Raw genomic sequence first — 20,090 nt, forward strand, 5'->3', positions numbered from 1 at the left:
TCACAATTTAAACAAAGATAGTGGAAGGGGAGCAGTGGGGCCTGAGGTAGACACGGGGAGGTCTGGTCTCAGTGAGCATCATGCCCCGACTGTGTGCCAGGCACCCCGGCGGAGGTAGCTGCGTCTCCAGAGACTACGGTACTTGGTTGGGCCATGTCTGTGGAGGGGAGACATGCTTATTGATTGACTCATTCCAGAAGTGTGTACGGAACACCTGCTGTGTGCTGAGCAGTGGAGGTGGAGCGTGGATGTGAGAGCGATAGAATGGAGGTCAGAGCTGAGGTGATGAGTTACAAGGATCTTGGCTTTCACTTTGGGTGAGGGGGGAGCCACTGCACGGTTTGAGGGGAGGGGTGACATGACCTAACTTAGATTTGAAACAGGTGTAGGGCGTGTAATCCATATTTTCTAGTCAAGGTGTGTGCCCTTTTCTTCCCCATCCTCCTCCGTGACAGTGTCCCTACCCTGGTTTGGCCCAGCTCTACCTACCCGTGGATCTGGCTGAGGAACGCCCTCACCTTGCTGACCACGTGCCCCTGCTGACCAGTGACCTCACCAAGGCACTGCCCCTCCTCCAGTAGGTCTGCGTTCCCCCTTTCCAAAATGTCTGTTGCACACGTTCTTTTCTCTTCTTAGACCCTGTACATCCTCTGAATGCCTTGCTGTCACCCCTCGCTCATGACCTTGCCTCATTCTTTGTTGAGGAAATAGAAACAATCAGGAGACCAGCTCGTTTCCTCCCCCCGAGTTGACCCGCTTTCCTCCTGCCCTGCTTGGGGGCCTCAGTTCCTTCCAAAGGCCTGCAGCCCTGAATCCCTTTGCTCTGAATCCCTTCCGTCCTCGCCTTCCCAGATTGGCCTCTGCAGTCCACTCTCTGCCTCCCTGGATCAGTTCTCTGTCTCTCTGTCTGGCTCTCCTGGACCATGCCCTGTAGGATGCACACATGCCCTAGGCTTCCTATTGGAACCGTCCTTAGCCCTACATCGCTGTCTAATTACTGCCTCATCTCTCTGTTCCCTTTTGGCAAAGGCTCTTTGGAGAATCGTCTTCTCCTCTGCTCACCCTGGCTGGGCTTGTATCCCCTGGGCTTCCCCGAGCCTTCTCATGTTAAGGTCTCCCCCCCAGCCCTGCCCCGATGTCGCCTCCATGTTGCCAAACGTAATGGTTATATTTATGCTCTTATCTTCCTGGATATTCCAGCTGCTTTGAACCCACTTGACCACTCCCTCTTTCTGGAAACTTCTAATCTCAGTCTCTCTTTCTTGGTCCTTCCCACTCAGTCTCCCCCAGCTTTGATGTGGATCCTCGTCCACTGACTTGATTTCTCTACTTGGATATCAAGTGTCATTTAACTTGGTTAACACAGAACTCTAGGGTATTTTCTTCCTCACCTCAGTACATGGCAAAATGGTACCACTGTCCGCTCCACTGTGCAATCTAAAATCTAGAATTTACCTTTAATCCTCTCCTTTCCTCAACCCTCGTGCATTAGTTTCCTGCTGCTGCTATAACAAATTACTGCAGATTTACTGGCTTAAATCAATACAGATTTGTTTTCTTTCGGTTCTGGAGGTCAGAAATAGGAAGTGGGTCTCACCGGGCTAAAATCAAGTGTCGACGGAACTGCATTCCTTCCGGAGGCTGTAGGGAGGAGTCTTTGTCCTCGCCTTGTCCAGCCTCTACAGGCTGCCCGCACTCCTTGGCTTGTGGCCCCACCTCCATCTCTAAAGCCGGTGGTTCAGTGTCCTCCAGTCTCTCTCACTTTGCTTCCATCACCGCGTCTTCTTCTCTGACTCTGACCCTCCTACCTCCCTCTTCTAGGGACCCAGGGTGCCCACCCAGATAATCCAGGAGAATCCTCCCATTTCAAGATCCTTAACTTAATCACATCTGCAAAGTCCCCTTTGCCAGGCAAGGTGACATATCCACAGGTTCCAGAAGTTAGGACATAGACGTCTTGATGGGGCGAGGGGTGGCTCCTATTCTGTCTGCCATATCTCCAGTCCATTCCGTTAGTTAGCCTGGTTTATTTTATCCCCAAACTATGTCTCACTCGAACGATTTCTCCCTCTCTGCGCTATTTCTCACCACTTACCCTCCCGTCCAAGTGTCTCTCACCTCTCGCCCGACTACTACAGCAACCTAACTGGCTCTGCCTTTGCCTCTGCCATGCTCCAACCCCAAGTTCACTCTCCACACAGCAGACAGAGGGATCTTTCCAAAACCTGCATCAGACCGTTACACACCCCCATTTACCCCCAGCCCCCAAGCAAAGACTTCCGATTGCACTTAGAGTGAATGCCAGACTCCTCACCTCGGTCTATGAGAGCGTCCATGATCTGCCTCTCTGTCTATCCCCACCTTGACCTGTTCCCTCTTTTCCAGCCACGCTGGCCTTCTTGCGGTTGCTAGAACACACCAGCTGTGTCCCCAGCTAGGGCCCCTACGTGAGCTGAGAGGATGCTCCTCCCTCAGCCACTTGCATGGCTGGCTGTCACATCATTCAAGCGTCAAACGCCTCTCCTTGGAGACTCTTGCTCTGATCTGACCACCCAGTTTCAAGCAGCCATACACTTGCTCACTGTCACGCCCCCCTGCTTTAGTTCTCTGCACATCTCTTACCACTGTCTGGCCTTTCTCTGGTTTGTCTCTGTCTCCTCTGTCCAGAAACGTAAGCTCCCTGGGGGCAGAGGCCTCTCCTGTCTCGTTCGCTGCTGTACGTCCTGGCGTGGGCTGCCTGGTGCCTGCATGTGCAGAGCCCTGTGAGGTACGTGGTTAGCTCAGGCGGAGGGAGCGGAGGAAGCTTCTCCCGGCGGACCCTGAAATGCATCTCAGACGATGCCTCGAACTTTGGCAGGAGAAGGGAGGCAGGCACAGCAAGTCCAGGCACCCTCTGGTGAGACGCAGCCTTGGAAGGATGCTGAGGGCCTGGAGAGTGTGTGTGAGAGGCTGGCGGCCCAGGGAGGGTGGGTGATCATTTCTCAGTAGTAACTGCAGACTTCAAACATCTTCACATGGTTCTGAGATGGTGGAGTAGGTGGTGGGAAGCCCTCTGTGGGCGCCCAGACCAGCCGCTCTAGATGCAGAGTACACTGTAACACGGACCATCTTTTTTCACTTTAAATTAACCAGTTAATACTTTCTAGGTAACGAATGTACATTGTTATTAAGACCTAATAATGCAAAGGAGTATATAGTGAAAGTAGCTGCCTCCTTACGTCATCTCCTTGTCCTCTTGCTCCCTTCCACTGAAACGACCATTCCTGGGGGCCCTCTCAGAAACACTCTGTGTACCTATACATTTATAAGAAAGTATATTGTTGGTTTTTGGCTTTTACACACAGTAGTGACATACTGCACTCCCAATTTTGTATCTGTCTTTGAGTTGTTATCTATTACTCTGTAACAAACCATCGGAACACTTAGCGCCTAAAACAACCACATTTTATTGTTTTTCATGATTGTGGGCTTATCAGAGCTTGCTCCTGCCTCGGTGGCCAGCCGTGGGTCAGCTCAGGAATGCTGCTGCCCTTGGCTGGGTGCTCTTACCTGGCTGGGTCTCACCTGAGACAGCTCAGCTCTGTTGCACGTGACCTTTCAGCCTCCTAGGTCCAGGCCAGCCAAGCATGTTCTCATGGTGGTTGCAGAGAAGCAAGAGGGAAGTAGAAGTGAATAAGCCCTTTTCTGAGCTTCTGTGTGCATCAGATTTGCTCCTGTCCTACCAGTTGGAGCAAGGCACGTGGCCAAGCCCAGGGTCAATGGGAAAGGCCACGAAGCACGTGGATTCAGGGAGGCATGAGGACCTGGGGCCATTTGTGCAACCAGGGTACCACGGAGCTGTGTTTAGATCTGTTCCCTTTGTTTAATGGACACAGTCTGTCCCATTGCCTGGGGTGTACCATCATTCATTTAACAGGCCCCCTGCCGTAGTTCCTATCCTTTGCCATTACCAGTAGGGCTGCATGTCGTAAACTAAACATCCGTATATGTACATCTTTGTGCTCAAGAGTGCGTGTCTCTTTGGGAGAATTTGCTAAAACTGGAATTTCTGGGTCGGATGGTACAGGTACGAACATTGTTTTGTAGGTATTGCTGAGTTGCCCTCTGTAGACACTCCTATCGATTTATACTCCTCCCAACACTATCTGATGGTCTCTGTTTTCCTGTCAACACTCTTTGGGAGGCAGGAGGGTCACAAGTGCTGCAAACATTAAGGTACCTGTGATTTACAAGAAACCAGAGAGACGCGGGGATGAAATTCAGAGTTCATACGGAGACTGGGAAATGCAGAGCCTGGCTGTCTTTGCTGGATAACAAAGGGGACAAACCAGTTCCTCCTTCTGTAGGGGTTTGTTTTTTCCTCTTGGATTGGAGCCCCAGCAGGAATGGTTTAAATAGACCTAATGCTTCTCTATTGACATGTAAACTGAGTAGTTGAGATTTTTTATATTGATATCAAGTACTCCCTGAACAGAGTAGAAACCGAAGTTTTTTCTTCCCCATCTGATCAAATCTCTGGGTGTCAGCTGTTTATCCCACAAGGGAGAAGGCTGTGAGGAAGGGGCAGTCACTTCAAGTGGCAAAGGGCACAGCTCCTCCTTCCCTGGGAGGGGGGGTGCCAGGGCCACCTGGGCACAGAGCCGAGCCGGCCGCGAGGCTCATGGGACTGTCTGTGGACATGAACCGGGGACCAGAGTCCCCTGCGGGGGGCTAATTCCCCACACTCTTCCTGGTGAGGGCCCTCGGGAGTGGTCTCTGTTTGGCTTCAGGCTTCCTCTCTATTTGTCACTGGGAAGCTGGTTTCTGCCACCTCAAACCCCCAAAAATGCCCGTGGGAAAGTTGAAACCAGCCCCTGGGCCCCTGAGTCCCCCCCCCCCCCCACTTCGGTCACCTGAGAATCCCAGCAGGTGGAGCAGGAGAGGGACTTAGAAACTGCCTGTCACGGCTTGGCCAGGGCTGGGAAGGAAGCTGGGCTCCTTCTCTTGAAGCTGACGTCCACATGGTTTGTGCCTGACCTGCTGGGGAGATGGGGCAGGAGCCATCTGGGTTTGAATCCCAGCGCCAGGACAGTATCCCAGCGCCTCACAGTAGCGAAAGGTGAGGAAACTAAGGCTCAGAGAGGTTAAGTAACTTGTCCAGTGCCACACAGCTAGGAAACAGAGGAGCAGGGATTCAAGCCCACGGCTGCCTGAGGCCAAAGCTGTTTCTCACATAGTACTACTGGGCTTCCCCATCCCGGGAAGTACACCCCGGCCCCACTTTGCAGTCCTGATGCTCTCCCCTGCGCCTGGGGGTGTGAATAGGCAAGTGGGGGAGGAGACACTCAGATTTAAGTCTTTCGGGAGCAGGATTCTGTGTTGCGACTGGAAAGCTCTCAAGGCAGTTGTAGGGTGCACCTTGTTTGCTACCCAGTTCTCTGGGATCACTTTCCTCTCTTGCCTGATGTCCAATGTCTGGAAAACTGCTTTTTTTTTTTTTTCATATATTCTGTCTTGCTTTTGTGTTTATTTTAGATGGGAGGGTAAATTCGGTCCGTCTTGGCTGGAAGTGAAAGTCTATTTTTAACATTTTGATCCTCTTTATATATTTAATTCTTTAATACAGTGGGAATTCATTTCCTTGTGTGCCCCGAGGTGCCTTATTTCCTTATGCCTCATGGTCCCGGCATGTAGCGGGACACACGGTTGGGCCATGACAGCGGGGTGGGGGAACGTCTGTTTCTTTTGTCGATAGTGGATTCTGTTTGGGAAGCTGTGTGGTCCTTGGCCAGCGCCTGTGGAGCCCCCTCCATCACGAGCCTTGCAGCTTCTGCATAATTTCTCTGGCATGAGCTGCTTGATTTTTTAAAATAATTAATTAATTAATTAATTTTTGGCTGCATTGGGTCTTAGTTGCTGCGCACGGGCTTTCTCTAGTTGCGGCGAGTGGGGGCTACTCTTCGTTGTGGTGCGCGGGCTTCTCATTGCAGTGGCTTCTCTTTGTTGCAGAGCACAGGCTCTAGGTGCACGGGCTTCAGCAGTTGTGGCACCTGGGCTCAGTAGTTGCGGCTCACGGGCTCTAGAGCGCAGGCTCAGTAGTTGTGGCACACGGGCTTAGTTGCTCCGCAGCACGTGGGATCTTCCTGGACCAGTGCTCGAACCCGTGTCCCCTGCATTGGCACGCAGATTCTTAACCACCGCACCACCAGGGAAGCCCCGAGCTGCTTGATATTTTTAAGATTTCTGTCCTCCTCGTTGGGAGAGTGAGTGGCAGGGAAGTCACCTTTTTTGAAGGGAGGCCAAGAAAACAATTTGCTTGGGAGATTAATTAGAGCCTGGAAATTTAAAAAATTTCAAAAATGATTTTGTAGCCACCATGCTAAATTTCAAATTAGATTGTAAGCTCTTTACTCAGAATGTGCAGCTCCTTTTAGAACTGAGGAGCTGATCCTTGCCTACCTGACAGGAAACTCCCCCGACTACCTCCTCTCCCTCTCCCCGCCCTTCATGGTTCAGCTCTTGGAGTTTCCCCAAGCAGCTGGTCTGAGTCATGCCTTTGCATATTCTGTTCCTTCTGCCTGGAATGCCCTTCCCTACATTTTCCTCCTTGAAAACATATACCTGTCACACTCTTGCTGAAGGTTTTGTCTCCTCCACCCAGCCAGAGCTACATGCATCTTTGTTAGAGCCCGCACCATGTTAAATGGTCTTGAAAGACCAGAACCTCCATGAGAAAAGGGGCGCTGTCTCCTAATTCTGAGGAGAGCCTCTTCCTCTCAGCTGAACCTCTGCCAGGGCCCACCCCACTGCTCTGAGAACACTAGGCTCTCTTCACGTCTTAAATCAAGACTCTGGTGAGTGGACTTCCCTGGTGGTGCAGCGGTTAAGAATCCGCCTGCCAGAGCAGGGGACACGGGTTCGGTCCCTGGTCCGGGAAGATCCCACATGCCGCGGAGCAACTAAGCCCGTGCGCCACAACTACTGAGCCTGGGCTTTAGAGCCCGTGTGCCACAACTACTGAAGCCCGCATGCCTGGAGCCCATGCTCCGCAACAAGAGAAGCCACCGCAATGAGAAGCCCATGCACCACAACAAAGAGTAGCCCCCGCTCGCCACAACTAGAGGAAGCCCTGGCGCAGCAACGAAGATGCAATGCAGCCAAAAATAAATAAATTTTAAAAAACCAACAAAACAAAAAACAAACAACAACAAAAAGACTCTGGTGCGTTGCCCCAGTGTTAGGAGATCAGTGAACATAAAGGGACGTGAATCCCACACAGCACTAGGGAGTGGTTTGTACACTCCTCTTCAACTGTGCAGCCCCTTGTTTACATAAACATCTTTGCAAGCCTAGGAAGTAAAAGCCAGTGAAAGAGGAGAGGTGAAGAGTCTAGGGGTTCTACCAAAGCCCTCAGTTGGGTTCTGCAGAGTTCTGTTTAGAAAGCAGTGAACTTGGGGATGGGCATTGGTAAGTCTTCTCAAACAGTGTTTCTCAGCTGAAAGCCTGTTTTGTGTTTGGGAGATCTAGTTAGGATACGAGTTTGGCCACTGTAACAAAGGTCAGAATAACAGCAACTTGAGCAGAACAAGGTAAAAGTTAATGTTTCTCTCTCATGTACTAGTTGACCATAAGCAGCGCCCAGGGCTTGTGGCAGCTCCTGGCTGTTAGAGACCAAGGGTCCTTGTGTCTTGCTGCTCGCCATGCTCAGTAGATGGCTTCCACCTTGTGGTCTGGGACAGGTGGCCAGTAGCTATCAGCACAGCCACATCCCGGCGGGTAGGGTGGGATGAAGAGGGACCAGTATCTATCAGCACAGCCACATCCCGGCGGGTGGGGTGGGATGAAGAGGGACCAGTATCTATCAGCACAGCCACATCCCGGCGGGTGGGGTGGGATGAAGAGGGACTGGACGGCAAGCTCATCCCCCCTAAGGCCCTGGCCCAGATGCTGCGTGTACCCCATCAGCTGTAACTGAGTCACACGCAGCATCTAGCTCCCAGGGGCCCTGGGAAGCTATGTGCACTGATGAAACCTGGGCATTCTAATGCTAAAGGAAGAAGGGGAGAATGAATATTAGGGGGCGACTGGCAGATGCTGCCACAGGCAGGGACAGGCCTGCCCTGGAGGGTGCAGCCCAAATGCCTCTGCCTGTCATCGAGTTAATTCACCATTTATTGTCACTCTTTGCCAGGTGTTGTGCCCGGCCCTGAGACTCAAAAATAAACGACACTCAGGTTCTTCCTTTAAGCCTCTCCTTAGAGTCTAGAAGGGATTGGGGTGCTCAAGGTTGCTGGGACAGCTCGGGGTGGCTTGGGATGGGGCATGTCGGGGAGGAGATCCACAGCGCTTAGAGATCAGTAACGGCCAAGAGTGTTCTCAGAGCACGGCAAAGGCTTGGAGGAGTGAACCTGGCTGGCGCAGGTGGAGAACTTGGCCGGGACCTGTGTTCCATGCTAAGGGATTTGGGTGTCACCCCGTGGTGATGGGGCTGGGTAGGGAGGTGGGGGAGGGTGAACCGGTGAGTCTCTTGAGTTCTGACCCCAGCTGGTCTTCTCACTCACCACACCCTGTTCTCCAGCCACTTTATCCAATGCAAAGGAAGCTTGCCTTTGCACCTTTCCAATGCTATGCTGTTCCCTCAGCCTAGTTTACCCTTCCCTCTCTTGTTTGCCAGTCCAGATCCTACTCATCCTCTAAGGCCCAGCTGAGTGGTGTGGTCACTCCAGGTCACCGCCTAGTCCCTACTAAGAACTCATTAGCTCCATTCTGCAGTCTTGCTATGGTCACAGTATTGTTGCCATTTTATAAACGGGGGAATTGATGCTTCAGTATGCCCCTGGTCCCACAGCTAGAAAGATGCAGCAGGTAGCAGAGGTCCTGATCTGTTGGGCTTTCTGCTTGCTGGCCTGGCGATTCTGCTCCGGGCAGCCATTTCCAGATGCAGGGGCAGAAGATCAGCAGCAGGGAGGTGAGCTGGAGGGGCAGGGAACGATGCGGAATAATTCAGAATAATGCGGAATAATGTGGAATAATGGGGAGAGAGGAATCCTCAGCTCATGTGTCCAGAGAGCCTTTCTTAGAATTACTCCCCAAAATGCCGAGGTTAAATCCTAGGGCCAAAGTCACAGAGCAACAAACTGAGATTTAAATCTAGGAGTCTGAATCCCATCTTACTTTATTTTATTTTTTGGAAGCTTAAAATATACAGAAAAGAAATTCAAAGTATACTGATAGTCTTACCACTCAGAAATAGCCACTATTAATATCCTGATATATATATATATTTTTTTAAAAAATTTATTTCCGATTTTTATAGAAGAGTTCATTTTTTCTAAAAGTAATATTAAATGATTCTGCTCAATATAAATAATTCAAACTTTAAAGATGAGAGCTTAAAAATTACCCCAAATATTATCATTCAGAAATTACTATCGTTTCCTCCAGTGGTAATCATTCTAGATGTCTCTGTAGGGATACAGACAGATTTAAAGAGAAATAGACACACTTTTATAAATAGTGATCATATTCCTGTTTAGTAGAGTAGCCATTAGCCACGTGTACCTATTGACCCCTTGAATTGTGGTAGGTTTGAATCAAGGTGTGCTATAAGTGTAAAGTACACAATGGATTTAGAAAAATTAATATGAAAAAGAATGTAAAATATCTCAATAACTTAAAAAATACTGATTACTGGTTAAACTGATAATATTTTGGATATATTGAGTTAAACAAAATATATTAGTAAAATTAACATCACCTGTTTCTTTTTTCTTTTTTCATATAGCTACTACAAATTTTAAAGTAACATATGGCTTGCATATATTTCTATTGGATGGCAGTGCACCATTTAGAAAATAAGGTGTTAGTATTCATGGAAAGAAGAAACTGAATCCGAAGGAATTGTTGAGCTCCGAATAAATGCTTCACCATGTGACAGTCATTTCCTAAAGAGTCCAATAAAACTTTTTAAAAAAAAATATTTATTTATTTGGCCGCACCGGGTCTTAGTTGCGACATGTGGGATCTTTTACTTGCGGCACGTGGGCTCTTAGTTGCAGCATACGGGATCTAGTTCCCTAGTGACTAGGGATCGAACCTGGGCCCCCTGCGTTGGGATCGTGGAGCCTTAGCCGCTGGACCACCAGGGAAGTCACCAATAAAGCTTTAAGAAGATTGGAGTCATGTTTGTTTTTTTTGTTTAAACATATATTACAGTGTTTTGAAAGATGAAGGCATGGCCCCCTGAAGTTCCTCCTAGTTTTTGACTTATTATTGTTTTTGCATCATATTAATTTATAACAGTCATGTTCTGTTTTGTAATTCTCGTAGGCCTGCAGGCCTCTGCCTACATGTCCTTCATCCCTGAGCCCTGGATTTCTTTATTAGCTGGATTTCATTCTCAGGAAGGACTCATGCTTCTGGGAGGAAGCTGCTGTTTGGGCTGGCCTGTCCACGTGGGCTTTGCTCCGTATCCCCGGGCTCTGTGCCGACATGGCCTTGCGGCCCTCGGTGTTGATGCGGCCACGGGGCAAGCCTGACGTCCTCCGCATCTTGTAGGCAATTGCTTTCTCTTCTTGGACAGCTGAAGAATTTTTGTGTTCAGTAGCCTAACTCAGCTCTGTTTTTGTGTTGCTTGGTTCCTCCCAGGACCCTCGGTCTCATCTCTAAAAGATTATTTTCGGCTCCACAGTGCACAGACAGAGGCACTGCTGAGAACTATAGATTCAGCAGCTTTGGGTCACTGACCAGAGAGCACTTGGAAAGGCTCTTGTTACAGCTCTCGGCCTGCGATAGACTTACTTCCCAAAATCTCAGTGGGTCCTCTGTGATATTTTTTTTTAGTTAATTTTAGATTACACAAATAATGGGCAAACCTGTTCTCCTTTCTAGGGCCAGGACATTACAGATAAAGCTAAAGCCTAATTGGCCACTAACCCCCGTTGAGGTTCTCCTTCCTGTACCCCAGTGGTAACTACTGCCATGGGTTTGAGGTATATCCTTCCAGACCTTTAAAAATTGCTTTTATATTTTCATACAATTATGTTCTGTCCCTTCACAGAAAAAATACTGTGTTCAGGCTGATGTATGAATTGTTCTGGGTTTACTCAGAACAATCTGGATGTGTGGATTCCAAAGAGCTGCTCTTGGAGTGAGGTTTTTATTCTAATTAACGAGCCAACACAGACATTAACAAAGTTACAAGTATAAGTAATGCACTCTTAGGAGAAGAACCTTCATACAAACATTCCCAGATACCATGTCTGTAGAGCTTTGACTTTTAGGCAGAAACAGACTGCATGCATTCAGGTCATTTTGACACAAACTTGTTTTAAGAATCTGAGTACACAAGACTTTCTACCAGCTCATGTCCACGTATGAAGCGGTAGACCACAAAAGAGCTAGAAGATTTCACTGCATTGTCTCTGAAAAATAGAGTATTGGGTTCTGTGTGTTTTGTAGCGATCATGCTGAATAAATCGTAAGACAACTTTGTGTTTTCTACTGAACTTGAGCTCTGTCCACATTAACGAGTATCCATCTTTCTAGTTCAATAAATACGGGACAGAGGAATGAATGCTTGAGCTACCACCCTTTTGCATTCATACTCTGGAACATTCTTAATTAAGAGAATTCACTGTCAGATGGTCCTGAGGTCCTTGGGGAGTTCCCAGCCCACAGACCATTCCTCACCCCCATTTAGCTTCTCACTGTGTTCTTTGTAGATGACATGGCAGAACTCCTCCTCGGGGAATCAAAGCTGGAGCAGTTCCTGAAGGAACACCCCCTGCGGCAGGGGGCCAGTCCCCGAGGCCCCAGGCCCCAGCTGACTGAGGTCCGCAAGCATCTGACCGCTGCCCTGGACCGAGGGAACCTCAAGGTACCGTGCGCCTCGGGATGAGGGCTTAGAGGGATATGCTGGCTCTACCTCCTCTGGGCAGCGTGTGCTCGGGAAGGATGCCCAGGGACGAACTGGGAGACAGGCGGAGCACATCTGTGGCTTGTCTTCTGAGGAGCAGGCCAACTCCCTGTGCAATTGATGTGGGGTTTCCAGACCAATAGGTTCTCTCTGATGAGAGTCTCTAATGACACATTATCCTGAGAAATGGCACTAATCTTCCCCAGGTGCTTGGAATAAAGCTGTTATCTGTGGCCCAGGACTCAATCTGACACTTTGTCCCACTGAAAAGAGAGAAGTTAATCAAGAGTGTCACTTACCGCACGATATCCTGCCTAAAATATGCAGCTTGTGAATGTCCCAGGCCGCTCTGGCCCGGAGGGGGGTGCATATTGGCGCCGGCAGGCCTGGTACCTTGGTGTGGGAGGGAACCAGGGCAGGAACTTCCCTCTGCCTGAGCAATGACCCTAATCCTCATGGCACAGGAAACCCTAAGCGCTGCCCTTCTCTTCATCTACCCTGTTTCCTGGTCTCTATATTCAGCTTTCCCTCTCCCTCTCACATCTTTCCTTGCTTGCTTCGTTGAATCTCTTTCATCTTGCCTTCCCTCCCCCCTGCCCCCTTCCCCACCCTGTTCCCGCACTTAACCGGTTTCTGGACACTTACCTGCCTGAAGTGTAGCTCTTACTGGTTTCCTGAAGTCAGCCTTGTTCAGATAGCTGACTGCAGCCCACCATTCCTGTCAGCTTCTTTAGGGTCCCTTTAAAATCTCGGATGTATTCTCTATTGGGGAAGGGCAGTCTTCAGTGAACTTTTAAAGCTCTAACTTCTTCCTTTCTTCCTTCCTTTCTTCTTTCACTTTTCTTCAGAGTTAGGGACAGTTGTCTCCATGTCAGTTGTTCTTAACGAAGATGGTTCTGGTGACATTGGTGGGTCCTAATCAGTGGGAAAGGGTGGGGGGACCTCATGGTGACAGCTGGTCAGACTCAAGTGTCCTTCCAGGAGGTATAAGGGTGAGACTCTGTGTTGGGGGGAGAGGTTGAAGATCACTGCTCCAGGCCTGGCACCTGGCTAGTTTCTATCCCACTTCGAATCCCCCTACCTTCATCCAGAAAAATTAACCTTTAATTTTACCACATGCTCATAGTTTTTGCTCCGCATCCTCCACAACCCAGTGCGGTAGTAAGAACATTGAATTTCAACTTAAAATTCTGAGTTTGCTTTCCAGTTGTGGATTTATAAGCTGTGTGATCTTGGGAAGTTACTTAACCTCTCTGAGCTTCACATTTCTTATCTGTAAGTGTACTTAGCTTAAGGTCATTTTGAGTTTCAGGTGTAGAAGTTCTTTCACAACTGAATAGCGCTAGATACATGTCGGTTTTTGCTATTTTATTGGTTCTACCTAGAGAATTTTTCTCCTGTTGCCATTTTTTAGCTCCCTCTGCCTTATAAAGAGTGTTCCAAAGTCGTATTGCTCTTGCTTGGGCGGGTTGACCCACTCACACTGGCTGATGTGAAATTTCCTCTCCTCTTGACCTTAAGTTCGGGTGTCTCCTAGCTGGGAGCTAGGGAAAGCCCTGTGGAGACACAGGTGCCCACAAAACACAAGTGAACTGAGGCTGGAGAGACCAGAGCCAGGTAGCCGTGTGGTGGCAAAAAGAGCCTGGGCGAGGAGTCAGGAGGCCTGGCTTCTGATTCAACTCAAAGAAAGTTGCGCTTGTCACAGGCAAGGTAACATGGCACCGGGCTGGAGCTGCTCCCCTCTCCCCCTCGGCCCAGGGGGCCTTGGCCAAGCTGTTTCCTCCTCTGCACGAGGCCATAGATTGGACTTGCCCAGCAAGGCTCTCCATACCGTGCATCCATACTGCGCCTCTACTCTTGGAATTTTTTCAAGCTCCTGCGTATTTTCCATCTGGCCCTTCAAGTTACCTTTTTTTTTTAATTAAAAATTTTTTCCGGTTTAATTTTTAAAACTTTTTTCTTGTGGTAAAATATAAATATCATACAATTTGCCATTTTAACCATCTTTTAGGTTCAGTGGTTTTAAGTGCGTTCATATTCAGCTCACCACCATCTACCCCCAGAACCTTTTCATCATCCCAAACTGAAGCTCTGTGCCCAGCAAACACGAACTCCCTCCCCCTCCCCCTTCAGTTTGCTTTTCAGCCTATGGGTCTCAGTTCTGGGGAAAGAGGGAGGACACAGGAATCTCCTAGGAAGCCTTTTCTGTGTACCCAAGGCTGCCCTGTCCCCTTCCCTGGTGGAGAACCCCTGTGGTGGATGCTTTTTTTTCACAGCTCTTTTTCTCTTTTCTTCAGTCTGCTTTGATTTCTTTCTCTGTTTCCAAATATAATTCTGACGTCTTGCATTGGTGCCACTCCCTCGGGCCACTCTTAAAACCCTTTTGCTCCCTTCATTCTCTTGCCTGTTCTATGTCCTCTGCGGTGCTGCCCCTGCTCCCTTTCAGGGACTGCCTGGAAGCCGACCACCTTGGCTGAAACAGCGGCTTTGCCATGCTCTGGCTGGTTACCTGTGTATCGCCCACCCCGTCTCAGCCATAGATTACAGGATAGTGCAGCTTCATGGTGTGCTTCTGTAAGCTGAAAAATCCGGCCTTGTGTAGCTGGGGTTCCAACGAGAATGCCTAGGAGAGGGTGATAAATCTGTTTCCTTATATAGATGGCTGGGTCGCCTCTTATTTCCCCAGTGATGAGTGGGGCTCAAGGATGGGCTGAGGATGAGGTTGGTGGGTGTGGACTGGGGAAGCCAGCCTCTCCCGATGGAGAGGAAGACGAGCCCATCAGAGTTAGAACTTGCAGCCTCTGGGAAGGGACCTGGGTCAGTAACCATAGCAAGCTGGAACAGCTCAGTGAGAAAAGTGTGTCCCTGGAAAGAAAGCAAGTCCTGATTTTTGCACCAATTTAGAAAGCCTCTCTCCTTGGGTTATTTGGGTTCCAGTCTGTGGTATACCCCCAGTGCTGTGGGCAGGACCCACCAGGATGTCCGTGGAGCCTCCTCTTCTGAGACAGGTGCTCGTGTGTTTTGTTCATAACGCACGCCTTCCATTCTTGACCCAAGCCTGAGGCCTGAGGGGAGCCTGCTTTACAGCAGATTTATTGAAGTATAATTCACATGCCATGTAATTCATCCATTTAAAGTGTACAATTCAGGAGCTGTGCAACCATTACGTCAATTTTAGAACATTTTCATCACCCCAGAAGTAAACCTGTAAGTATTAGCCGTCATCTCCCATGCCCCCATCGTCCCAGCCCTAGGCAACACTAGTCTGCTTTCTGCCTCAGCAGGCTCGACCGTTCTGGCCAATATATGTCGCCTGTGTGACCGGCTTTTTCACTCGGCGTCATGTTCTTGAGCTTCACCCATGTGGTCCCAGGGGTCAGTGCCTCGTTCCTGATGATGGCTGAGTAATATTCCAGGGGACGGCGAGACCACTGTTTGCCTCCGCCCTCATCAGCTGCTGGCCACATGGGCTGTTTCCGCTCTGGGGCCCCGTGAGCAGTACCGCCAGGAAGGCTCCCACGCCCGTCTTGGTGTGGAGAGCCGCGGGGCCCCGTGGGAGCATCACACAGCGTATTGTAGGAAAATGTTTTTCTCTCTCCTTTTCCTTCTAGTCAGAATTCCTGCAAGAGTCCAATCTGATCATGGCCAAGTTGGATTATGTTGAAGGAGACTATGAAGCCGCTCTCAACATTTATGCCCGGGTGGGCCTGGAAGACTGGCCGCTGACGGGCGTCCCCCCTTACAGGTTGCGGATGGCCGCGGACGCCTACGCCACCAAAGGTGAGGCCCACGCCTGCTCTCCTGGGGGCCGTGCCCCGGGTCGCGCTGTGTGGAGCTGCAGGGCCTCCCCGGATCCTGCGCTTTGACCCCTGTGCCCTTGGCTGGGCTTAACCCCGGCAGCTCCCAGCGAGGCCCCTGGGGTTGCCCCACCACAGGCACTGGATCATTTTAAGCCCAGCGACACGGCGTTTCCTTAGAGCTGCGGCTCCTCAGTTATCCCCGAAGGAACAACTTGCAGTAAAGTTTCCTGATGATTAATGTGCAGCTTAAGCAGGGACCGTTCTTGGTAATTAAGATGCCGCACAGTGTATATACAGGGATCCTTACATATGGCCAGTTGGCCATGCGGCTGCTCTCATTTTTATTCATCAGTGCCACCTCTGGGATAATTAAGGCTCAGTGGTCACTGAAACAGCCAGCCATGCAGTGTTTACCTGGGGGCCTAGGGGCTCAGGGGATAGAAGGGGGAAATGTTGCCCTGGTTGCCACAGAGGAGTTTGTAATCTAATGTGAGGGAGTGCAGTCTCACGGGGAAAAAAAATGACAGAAAGCCAGGACACACACATTATTTGACCTTTCCAAGTTTCTACTTCCTCATCTATGAAATGAGTGTAATCACATCCACTTCATAGAGTTATGAGGATTAAGCCACATAATGTATGTACAGCACTTACTAAATGATATTTTTAAATGTCAGCCCCAAACAAAACAGCAAATGGAAAAAGCCAGGCCCGGTAACAGCTTTTCAGAGGCAGGAGAGGTCACTGTAGTCCAGCAGGGCCAGGAAGGCTTCCTGGAGGAGGAGGGACGCTTTGAAGTAGATTTATAAAGGCCTCAGTAAGAAGGAGACCCTCTGAAAGCAGCTCCTCTCCTTCCTGCCACCTACCATCCAAACCATGCAATGTGGCTGACTGTGGCCACACAGAGGCCCGGGCCCTGGGTGGGTTGACCCTCTAGAACAGCACTGAGCTGGCCACTTGTATGCAGCCGGCTGTCTGCCTTGGTTATCCTATGCAATGTTGAACAAAGACCCAGCCAAGGCACACTTAAAGAGCCTTGTGACAGGGGTGACATGTTCACCCAGTTCCCTGGGGAACCTTGCTCAAGCACTTTTAGGTTCCTCTAATTAATCTTCCCAGTGTCCCTGTGGGCTGGGAAAGGATGCTGTCACTCTGACAGGCCACTCTGGCGGTTTAGTGGGCACATCAGGGCTTCTGAGGGCCTGGGCCTGGGCGTGCATCTGTCTGAGGTCTGTGCCTCACAGCTGCCCTCTTTTCTCGCTGGTGTTCACCCAGCACCTCACATGCCTTAGGCTTATGGGAGCTGTGTGTGTGTGTGTGAGTGTGTGTGTGAGAGAGAGATTTGGGGCCAGGAACAATATTGTGCAGCAAGAGCAAGGCTTCATCTGGCAGTTTCCAGTCACCTGATTGACCTGGGGCCTCCTGGCTTGTAGCCAGGAGTTGGTTTGTCCTTTTGGGGAGGAGCATGGCTCTAAGACCTGATTAGCACCAAGAGCTCAGGTCTTGATTTGGGCTCTGAGACGGCCTGGTGGGGCAGACTGTCTGCAGGTGGCACCACCAGCTTAGTCTCACGGCTGCCGTGCAAAGTGGGCAAGGGGGACGGGAGGCTTGGTCCCCGAGTCTGGCCCTGGGTGGTGTGTGATGAGCAGTGGGCCCCAGCCATGGGGCTGAGGCATTTGGCTCTTGGGATATGCTGGCCGGCTCATGGGAGAAGGGAAGAGCTGTCCCCTCACTTCACCAGAGTAAGACTGGGCTGGAGCAAAGCCCGGGTGCACCTTGGATGGGCATGCACCAGCCCACGCCCCTCCCCTGTGCCACCTGTATGCTGCTGTCGGCCGGGGAGTTGACCTGCACACTTTCACAGGTCATCTCAACTTTTCCATGGTCCCCTGAGGTCTGACTCGACCCAGTGTCTCAGCCAGAGTCAATGTCCATGAACTCCCACGTCTGCTCTTGCAGCCATGGCCGGGAGCAGATTCCCCTGGCCAGGTAATATAGCCTCGGCTTGTTGGGAATCAGAAGCCGACATCATTCAGTTATGAGAACCTCCTATGGGCCAACACCACGTTAGGGTTTTATTGTCTCTTTAATCCTCCAAACCCCTAATTTACAGACAAAGGAAATGAGACTGGGTGAGGTTACTAGGAATGATATGGTGCCTACTGTGTGCCAGGCACTGTGGCCCTCATTTGGGTATCTCAGCCAACCTTCACCATCACCCTATGAGGTAGACACTATTATTTTCTCTATTTTACAGATGAGAAAACCGAGGCACAGGGATGTTAGATATGCTGCCCGGGGCCCTACAGCTGGGAAGTGGTAGAGCCAGGACTCAGCCTCAGTGGCTGGTTCCAGAGCCCATGCTCTCCTACTGAGTGGCAGGAGGGAGACTCAGTCTGAAGAGTGTTCAGCTCCAAAGCCCACGTTCTTAATTACTCTGCTCTGTTGGCACGTGGATGAGAATGCGCTCAGGGCAGGTAAGGTTTCCGCAGGTAGAAAACATTCAGTTCACTAGAGAACACCCTAGATTTGTATCCACACCCCTCCTCTCAGCCCCACCTCTCACGTTCCTCTCCCTTAACTCCTTGCCCAGGTCCCTTGCTGTAAGTTCTGGCCCTTAAGCTCACATGTCCTGTCTTCTCTGACACCCTCCGGGGCTCACCCATTCAGAGGCCATCGCATTTGATAGTATCACAGCCCAGTAGGTTAGAACTACTCAAACGTCATATTAGGACCAGTTGTACTGCGATCAGACACTCCAGCCAGTCTGTGAGTTCCACTCAAGGAGGAACTGTTTTGCTTGTTTGCCATCCTCAGAAACTAGCACGGTGTCTGGTGCCTAATTGGTGCTCAATTATTGATTGAAATTTATAGAAGTTCCCTTGCTCAGATTTCTACCAAGGTGCCCGTCGTGTAATTCAGGTGATTCTGGGTGCCTTTGCTTCTAGCTGTCATGGTCAGGTGCATTTTCTTTGCCCAGAGGTAACATACTGAGCATATTTCGATAATTCAGACTTACTCGCTGCCGGTTATGGGGTATACCTGTAAGAGCATGTTGACATCACACCATGACAGAGGCTGGCATGGATCCCTTCCCCAAAGGTTATACATTTCAGTTCATTTCCATTATCAGAGAGCCTCTAAATGGATCTCAACTCCCCCCCGCCCCCCCCCCACCCCCCCGCATTCCCCCAGCGCCTTCCTCCTATCTCTTAAAACTAAGTAGAGAAACAGAGAATGAGAATAGAAGACATGGAGAAACTCTTTAGCTTCTGGTAGAACTGGGTTAATCAAGTGAGTAGAAATCTTTGCTCTGGGTACAGATTGAGATATCACGTGAAATCTCCAGGACACCGAATGGCCACAGATGTTCTTTTCCCAAATGGGGAGGCTTGGGAACAGTGAACACATGGTCACTGTCTATTTTGGGACTTCGATCTGCTGGACATCGGCTAACTTTCTGCAGCTAGGACAGTGGGAGCTGTAAGTGGCTTGCCTTCCTAGAGATGGCCTTTATAAATAGCCTTGGCATGTACCCTGTTGTAACAGAGGGACCACAAATGCATTGGTTCCAATTTGAGGGAAGGCCTGTGGCAGTCCTGCGATGGCCCACCTGGTCACGGTGGGTGGGCAGCTGTGTTCTGCGAGGTTGCTGTCGCTCCCCCGTCTGCCAGGGCGCAGTCCTCATCTGTGTGATGGATGACTGAAGCTGGGTGGTTGGCATGCCGCAGCTCGTGGAAAGGGGAGAGGAGAGAGATGTCTGGGGTGAGCGGAAGTAACACACATCAGCTGTGCTGACAGTCCACTGGTGAGAAGTTACTATAGGGCCATAGCCACCAGGCACTTGGGAAAAAGAGGAGACTGGGGGGACATGTAAGCCTCTCATTAGACATGCCCATCAGAGCTTGGTCTCGGACCCAGATGGGACCTGTTGGAGGATGCAGGGAGAAGAAAGTAGCCTGTGCTCAGGTGAATGAAAGGGAATGCGTAGGACCTGAGGCTTGGGATTGGTGCCCACGAGGAGGGAAATTACGAACCTGGAAACAGCAGCATGGTGTTAAACTTCCTTTCCAGATTGCATGGTACCAAAGCAGAGAAGGACTGACTCCAAAATATAAACAGGGCCTTCACAACCATCACTCATACAAACGTCTTATTTTCCAGCGGGGGAGACTATGCCAGAGAAGGTAAGGGACTTGCCCAATGACACAGAATGAACTGGAGGCAGGGCCCGGACGTGGAGGTGTTTCTTGGTAGGAAACGTTCCTGTCAAGCTGCATGACGTCTGCCCAGGTGGAGAAGGCGGTATAGTGTTGGGAGCTTTGTGGGGCCTCCTCCACTTTCTTTATTCCTCCTTTGTTCCTGGGTTTGAAATTGCTCCTCTGACACACTGG

The 20,090-nt window shown here is 50.2% G+C and overlaps 1 protein-coding gene across 3 annotated transcripts in view; it reads left to right on the top strand.

The window, feature by feature from the left end:
- Positions 1 to 20,090, top strand: part of TTC7B (tetratricopeptide repeat domain 7B) — a 240,407-nt gene that overhangs the window by 11,763 nt on the left and 208,554 nt on the right. For all 3 annotated transcript variants that reach the window (XM_068541558.1, XM_068541569.1, XM_068541578.1), the window contains exons 2-3: positions 11,703 to 11,857; positions 15,508 to 15,676. In XM_068541558.1, the coding sequence (XP_068397659.1) occupies positions 11,703 to 11,857; positions 15,508 to 15,676 (324 nt within the window). The remainder of the gene's footprint in view (positions 1 to 11,702; positions 11,858 to 15,507; positions 15,677 to 20,090) is intronic.

This window comes from Eschrichtius robustus, chromosome 1 (assembly GCF_028021215.1).
Source record: "Eschrichtius robustus isolate mEscRob2 chromosome 1, mEscRob2.pri, whole genome shotgun sequence".
In the NCBI taxonomy this organism is placed as follows: Eukaryota; Metazoa; Chordata; class Mammalia; order Artiodactyla; family Eschrichtiidae; genus Eschrichtius; species Eschrichtius robustus.